Source organism: Nymphaea colorata, chromosome 2 (assembly GCF_008831285.2).
Source record: "Nymphaea colorata isolate Beijing-Zhang1983 chromosome 2, ASM883128v2, whole genome shotgun sequence".
Classification (NCBI taxonomy): Eukaryota; Viridiplantae; Streptophyta; class Magnoliopsida; order Nymphaeales; family Nymphaeaceae; genus Nymphaea; species Nymphaea colorata.
The window spans coordinates 4,038,423-4,046,126 of NC_045139.1; the positions used below are offsets into that span (position 1 = coordinate 4,038,423).

General features: G+C 40.5%; 1 protein-coding gene across 1 annotated transcript; it reads left to right on the forward strand.

The window, feature by feature from the left end:
• Nucleotides 1-1,555: 1,555 nt before the first annotated feature.
• LOC116249205 (receptor protein kinase-like protein ZAR1) lies at nucleotides 1,556-5,107 on the forward strand. Its single transcript, XM_031622409.2, has 2 exons — nucleotides 1,556-3,632; nucleotides 4,154-5,107. Exons 1-2 carry the CDS (start codon nucleotides 2,183-2,185, stop codon nucleotides 4,789-4,791), a joined length of 2,088 nt encoding a protein of 695 aa, XP_031478269.1. The 5' UTR covers nucleotides 1,556-2,182; the 3' UTR covers nucleotides 4,792-5,107.
• The last annotated feature ends 2,597 nt before the right edge of the window (nucleotides 5,108-7,704 follow it).

The window sequence follows — 7,704 nt, forward strand, 5'->3', positions numbered from 1 at the left end:
TGATTCTTTGCATCGCCCTTGGTGTTGGCTCATGAACAACTTTAACCACCTTTTACATCTTTTCCTTTTGGTTGATCTACGAAGTCGCTTTCTCTTCCTATAAAATAACTAAAAGATTGCTTTTGCTCTTTATAAAACTTCTAACTTGGTCCTTTTCGAATCACATTTTGGAGGAATCCGACGGTAAAGTGAAGATCCAAACAAGAGGGCATCATGAAAGCTCTCTTCTTAATCAACCAAATGAGTGGTGGAGATTCTGAATTATCTTGAAAATGTGGAGGATTGTATGATTGGTTCATAGATTAGTTAGATATGGTAGATGAGTGATGTTGATTTTCAGTTTTTTAACATGTTATATTCTTTATATATCCAAGTTTTAGATGTATCTAACAGATTTTAATCCTGTTCGAGATTATCTTAATGTTAATTTATGATGGTGTTGAATAAAGAAGTTAAAATTTTTAGTTATGAAAACAATTTAGAACTTTGTGATCTTGTGTTCCACTTGAAAACAAATTTAGAAGTGACACAGCTGTTATCCTTTCCGGGTTGTCTGCGACATGGGAGCTTGGAGAAATCTTAAGGCGCAGCCATGCTGAAGAAAGTTGCTACTGGAGAAATGAAAATTATGTGCCAGTAGAACCATCAATTCCATTGCCTTTTAGGAAGCTTCTAAAACTACCATTTTCAGAAATGAAAAGTCTTCGGCCTCAAAATAAAGTTCTTGATGATTTCGCCAACTTGGTAGTTGTTGAGTGAAATTGGAAGCGCAGCAACGGAGTAAAAAAACCAGAAAAGTTGGGTAAAGATCTGAATTTGGGAAATGTGAAAGCTGGGATTCCAACTTCCCAATGATAAAAAGTGAAAATTCGAACAAGAAAGGTCGTTGGCATTTTCCAGTTTCCTTGTAGATCTTTTTTCAGTTTCAGAAATCCCAAAATATCACCAACAAAGGGAATCTTAAGGTGAAATAATGTGGCCGAGAGAGACCATGATGATTAAACCAGGAGCCACGAAAGCAGATTTTGCAGAAGCATGCATCCGTAAAAAAAATTTTGTCAAGGAGAGAGGAAAAGAGAGAGAGAGAAGGCCGGTTGCTGAGAAGGATGATTAAACCAGGGGTCTTGAAACCAGACTCTGCAGAAGCACGCATCTGTAAAAAATTTTTGTCATTTGTTTGTGATTGACTTTCTGTTTACTTTTTGCCAAAACATCTAAAAAGGAACAAGAGAAGTATTAAAAAGAAATGTTCTTCTCCATATTATTTATTGTCACAGGCAATTCAACACGTCTAGAGTGAGAATATTTGGGAAACTAAAAAAGTATCTAACGTCAGCCAGAAAATAAAGTATTGAATTCGAACGCTACCAAATTGAAGGAAAAACACAATGCAATGCAGCATGTGTCGATCGAGAAAAGTCCAAATCGACCTGTACCCACCAAATTGTGAGCCTATTCTCATAGGATGAGAGGCTGTTTTGTCAAACAAGAAAAATGGTTAGGACATTCATGCTCTGTATATGTATATATAATTTAATTGCTTTAGGGACACAGACTGCTGCTGCAGGTGGCAGACATGGGAGGACCATTGGTTGGTGGTTTTGGGGAGAGAGAAAGCAAGAGTTGCAGGGCATTGAGGAGAGGGAAAGTGGTTTTGGCTAAGCAAAGATTAGGGTGGTTTTAATCTTGAAGCTGGCAAAAACAAACTTTGTTACCAGCCTTTTCAATTAAACAAAGGAAATAAAGGTGAGGGAGGGAAATCAATCAAATCTGGCCGGAGATGGAAAGACCAGCTTTTCTTTTGCAGTTAGTGGGGTTCTCTTGGAATCTGCGCGTAGTGGGTGCTCTCTCTCCTCCTCTGTCTCTCTCTACGCTTTCTACACTCCACGCCATGAGGTGAACGAGTCTGAAGGTGCTCGGGTTCTAGCAGAGGAATGTTAGTATGAGCTTTTCTCTCTCTCTCTTTCTTTTAGTCTGAGCCTCTCTCTCTCTCTCTCTGCAACAACAGCAAATCTCAGGGGCCTGCTGTGTGATATCTTATGCATTAAATGCTGGTCTGCTGGCCTTTATGTTCATGTAATGGCTTTTCTCTCTCAGCACTGAGCTCTGAGTTTGCGGAGTTTTTGTCATTAAGAGTGTGAGCCGTCAGGAGACTTGAAGGTAGGTAAGGAGCTCAGGGAACATGGTGAGAGCGTTTCTATTGGTGGTTCTCTTACTGAGCTACAGTGGTGTCCTTCTGTGCTTAAACGAAGAAGGCTTCCTTCTTTTGGCTTTCAAGAACGCCATCAGGGATGACCCCCAGAACGTTACCGGCAACTGGAATGCATCTCAAGAGACTCCATGCACTTGGGACGGGGTGATGTGCAGACAAGGCAGAGTGGTCTCCCTTAGCATGCCCAAGAACCAGCTTCTGGGCTCCTTGCCTTCCGCTCTGGGCTCTTTACGCTTCCTTAGACACATTAATCTAAGGAACAACAGGCTATATGGAAGTCTGCCACTAGAGTTGTTTCGTCTTGTGGGTCTCCAGAGTCTGGTTTTGTATGGAAACTCCCTGTCTGGAGCTCTTCCTGCAGAGGTTGGAGAGCTGAGGTACCTTCAAAACTTGGATTTGTCGGACAATTTCTTGAGTGGTTTTATTCCTTCCTCTCTGCTGAACTGCACTAGGTTGAGGACTTTGATGCTTGGTCACAACAACTTTGTTGGTGCTCTTCCTCCAGAGTTTGGTGCTAGCTTCAGTGACCTGCAAATGATTAATCTTTCTTATAATGGTTTTGAGGGTCCTATCCCAAGTGAGATCGGCAGTTTATCCAACCTTCAGGGCACTCTAGACCTGTCACACAACAGATTTTCCGGCCCGATTCCGGCGTCCTTAGGAGGGCTTCCTGAGAATCTCTACATTGATCTTACCTATAACAATCTCAGTGGCCCGATACCGCGGAATGGCTCCCTGGATAACAGGGGACCAACTGCATACATTGGCAATCCAGGTCTCTGTGGTCTTCCATTAAAGAACAGATGCCCTGGGGATTCCCCTGGTTTGCCACTGCCCACTTTGCCAAGGCCTACATTCTCAGGTGTTGCTACCTCCAGCAGCAAGCACAAGAAATTGGGTACTGGAGGCATAGTGGCCATTGCATTGGGTGATGCTATCGGAATTGCCTTGGTCGCGTTCATTTTTGTATCTTGTTATGTGAGAGTTGCTTCTCACAGAAGGAATGGTGATCAACCAAATACCGACAAGGTTCACAAAGGGAAGCAGGAATGCTTATGCTTTAGAAAGGATGAATCTGACACACCTTCGGAGAACATGGAGCAGCTTGATTTGGTGCCATTAGACGTGCAGGTAGGATTTGATTTGGACGAGCTTCTGCGAGCACCTGCATTTATTCTTGGCAAGAGTGAGATTGGTATAGTCTATAAAGTTGTGCTTGGAAATGGACTGACCTTGGCAGTGAGGAGATTGGGTGAAGGTGGGTCTCAAAGGTTTAGAGAGTTCCAGCTTGAGGTTGAAGCAATTGGTCGAATTCGACACTCGAACATTGTTGCTCTCCGAGCATATTACTGGTCTGATGATGAAAAACTTCTGATCTATGACTATATACCCAATGGAAGTTTGGCATCTGCAATCCATGGTATGCTCTGAGATTCAACTTGTTTTTGTGGTAGATAGTGAGAATCGTCTTTTCCCTACTCTTGCAAGCTTCCTTTTCTCCAAGTAACCATGAAATTTCATGTTAGATTAGGAGTCAAATATGTTTATCTTGTAGGAAGAATCGTTTTCTGTTGCTAAAAGTTAGCCCAGATTTCTCAGATTAAATGATGCCTTTGTTTCACCGACGCATTCCTTTGCATCATCTGTTTTTCTTTGAAGTTCATCTTTACCTTTCTTTGATCAGCAAACTGCTATATGTTTCTAGATTTAATATTCGGCATTGAACTAGTGGAGTAGATAAGAACTTGTCAGCAAAATGCTGTATCTATCTAGAGTTAATATCAGGCGTTAAACTAGTGCAGTAAAAATTATCCAAGAATTGTTCCTTTAACAGATCATATTGCGGTGGTCAGATTATGTACAACTGGACATGTGAAATTTCATGTGGATTTTCTTTGTCCTATTAGTGCTAATCATGGTTTGTTTTGGCTACAATTACAGGGAAGAGTGAAAATCCTTTGGTATGGGAGGTAAGAGTTGGAATTGCAAAGGGGTTAGCGAAGGGACTGGCTTACTTGCATGGGTTCAGCCCCAGGAAGTATGTCCATGGGGATCTGAAGCCTACAAATATACTCTTGGGGGAGATGATGGAACCATACATATCAGATTTTGGATTGGGGAGGCTGGCAAACATTGCAGGTGAGTCACCAGGTTTGCAATCTAATCGCGTACCAACTGATAACAGGCAACAACAATCATCTGAATCTGCAGCCAACTTAATTGTCAGTCCCAGATCCCTGTATCAAGCACCTGAAGCACCAAAACTTCTAAAACCATCGCAAAAGTGGGATGTTTACTCGTATGGGGTGATTCTGTTAGAGTTGATAACTGGTAGGTCAACAGAAGTTTTGATGTCGACCTCAGAGATGGATATAGTGAGCTGGGTTCAGTTGTGTATGGATGAGAAGAAGCCTTTTTCAGATGTTGTGGATCCTGTTCTTCTGCGCCAAATGCAAATGGAAGAGGAAATGATTGGTGTTTTCAAGATTGCATTGCAATGTGTCAATAGCAATCCAGAAAGAAGGCCATCAATGAGGAACGTCGCTGATTTGCTGGACAGACTGACATGCACCGGCTAAGAATGTGAAGCTCAACTATTGTTTATGGCAGCTGTTAAATATATTGCCACGAAAGAAGCTCCACAGGGGATATGTTAGAATAAAGTGAATCGGAGTTCTCAGTTGCAGTTCATTCAAAAAGGTTGTGTTCCACGCTGGAGTCTTTTGTATTGTTGAAAGGTGCAGTTCGAAAGCTCCCTTGTTCCTATCACAACTTGTGAATTTGTTCCATTTCAACAAGATAAAAGGCATATGGCGTGCTTTCTTTCCGTGGTGCTTAAACCTGTTGTAACTTTGTTATTTGAATGTAGTATGTGAATTTTGCAGTTATCCTATTCATAGTTTGTTTTAAGATATACATTGAATGATGGTAAATCCATGTTAGTAACGTGGTTTTGACATCAAATTAGTTCAAAAGAACTAGTTTTTAGTGCCAAAGTCAGGTTTCTAACAAGCTCTTAGGGTCAATGGAAGTAAGGTTACTACACTGCATCAACCAAACGAGCCACATATCTGGCTGGCCCGTGATTCGTTCATTTAGCACTTAGTGAAAGAATATCGACTGAATGAAGAGGAAGATTACCCAGATCTTGGCCATGGGGCATCAGTATCCACATTCTGCAAAGATTACCCAGATCTTGGCCATGGGGCATCAGTATCCACATTCTGCAAGAAAAAAGATCTGTTTGTTGTCGTGAGCAACAGAAATATTCTGGCTTTTGCAAGCTTTTTTAGGTCTAGAGGAATATATGATCAGTAAGAATGTCTCCGATCTGCATATGCTTGATGAACTTGTCCTTTAGTTGTAACCAATATCTCTTCGACACTCTTGTTCCAGTACCTACAAGTTGTGTCCTAAAAGATTCTCATATAACAGGACTGGTTACTGTTCACACCACTGGAAACCACTGCCATTAATAAATAAAACCAAGGCACTGAACAAACGAAAACTTTGGTACTTCCAATTCAGTAGTCAACAACACCATTCAAATAAAATAGCTCTTGAGCTTCTGGATTCAAGGTATTCAGAACATAAAAAACTACATTGGTGCATGGGCTATCAAGTTCCCACACATCCAGAAAACTCGCTTGTTTTCTCTTGTGATGCAGAAAAAAGAAAGAAAAATGTAAAGTATAACCAACAAAATCATGCCAATATAATAGTATTGGTCATGTGGGTCCTGTAAATTTATCAATAATTTTGGCTTTCCAATATCAATGGGAGCTGTTGACGAGACAGTTGTGCTTAGTGAATGGAACCCGATGGCTTGTGATGCGTAAATAAAAGGTTTACAGCAGGCATGGAAGACAGAGCATGGTTACGGATACTGATAGCAGCCTCTTTAGACTCTGTCTCTTTAGATGTAGAAAACAAAGAGGCCGTTATTTAAAATGTTTAGGAGAACTTCTACCTTCGACTTATTTTTTCTTGAAGAAAAGCCAAAAGAGGTGAAATATTTCACCCCATTTAGTCTAAGTGTGAAGCGTACATCACCTAGTACACCTCGAAAAACATTTTCAGTCATATCAAACGCCCCCTAGATGACTTTTTGTTTTTTTGATGTAAAAATGTACTTAATCAAGGTCACCCATATGAGAATGAGACAATCTGGGGCTGAGATACATGGTGCAGGATCATCACTTGTTGGCCTTTGTGCTTTGTTTTTTCCTGTACTTTTTAGGGACTCCAACGGGTCGGGTCTGGGTCAAATGTAAATAAGGTGACCCTAGATCCATATTAATTTCCTGCAGTTCTAATCTGCATCCATCTAAGAACACAGATATATAAAGTTGCAGAAGTTCTTGGAAAGCTTGGCTGTAGCATGTCTTTTCGTGTATAAACATGAAAATGATGGCTCTGCGATGGGCCGAAAACAAGGAAATCTGCTCATAGTTTGATCTGCTCGACTTGTAAAGAACTCAGAAGGTTGAGTTCGGCATTGGTACCTGTTAGACTTGGCTTGATTTATTTAAGCTTCACAATGAACAGTGGGAGTAAGCATATATAGCTAATGCGAAACAGGTTGATGAAGTGCTTCTATTGAAAGTGAATCAGTTTGGAATTGAAATTCTATTGTAAGCATTCTATTTTTAGCTTGACAGTATGCTTAGAATTCAAACTTTGTTATTGAATGCAGACACAGTATGTTCAAGCTTGAACGCATCAAGATTGGTTCTTTGTCTCATTTACCAGGAATAGTGTTGCAGATTTTGCAGGAGAGTTCTCTGCAGTTCATTTGTCGCACGGGGAGACTGCACCCAGTTCAAGAAACTTTGTCGCTCTCCCAGTATCGTGAATTATTTGAATTAACAAGCTCTGAATCACACGCAAACACATCTTGAAAAATAAAATCATCACTAGATGGTACAACTTTCACACGTTTACTTAGTGGAAGCGGAATATTCATTTGCAGAAGCAACACATTTTCAGATATTCAATGTAAATCACATGCAAAATTGCATGTCATTCAGCACCCTGTCAGTTCTGTGCCCTCATTTTGAACTATAGCGTGGGGATATGATTCATCTTGCCAAAGTTCGAATTACACGACAGTAAGTAGAGGATCCAACAATCAGTTATTTCTTTAAGCGTTGTTTAATTTATGTCCAAGTAGGCTTCATCCAATCTCGTTTCAAGACAAAGTCTAAATTTATATATCTATATCGACCATAAACTAAAATGCTTTTGAAAGTGAACAACTATCTAATCCGAAGGCCAAAGTCAGATCATTGTCAGATGAACCCAGATTGATTTTGCTAATTTTCATATCCTGCCTCCTTGCTATGTGTGTGTAAATAATATATATATATAGATATATATAGAAGAGAGAGAGAGAGAGAGAGAGAGAGAGAGAGAGAGAGAGAGAGTCCCTAGCTAGTCCTTTGAACTGCATAAGCAACTCGTGACTGCTTCTAGGTAGAAGGCCACATAAT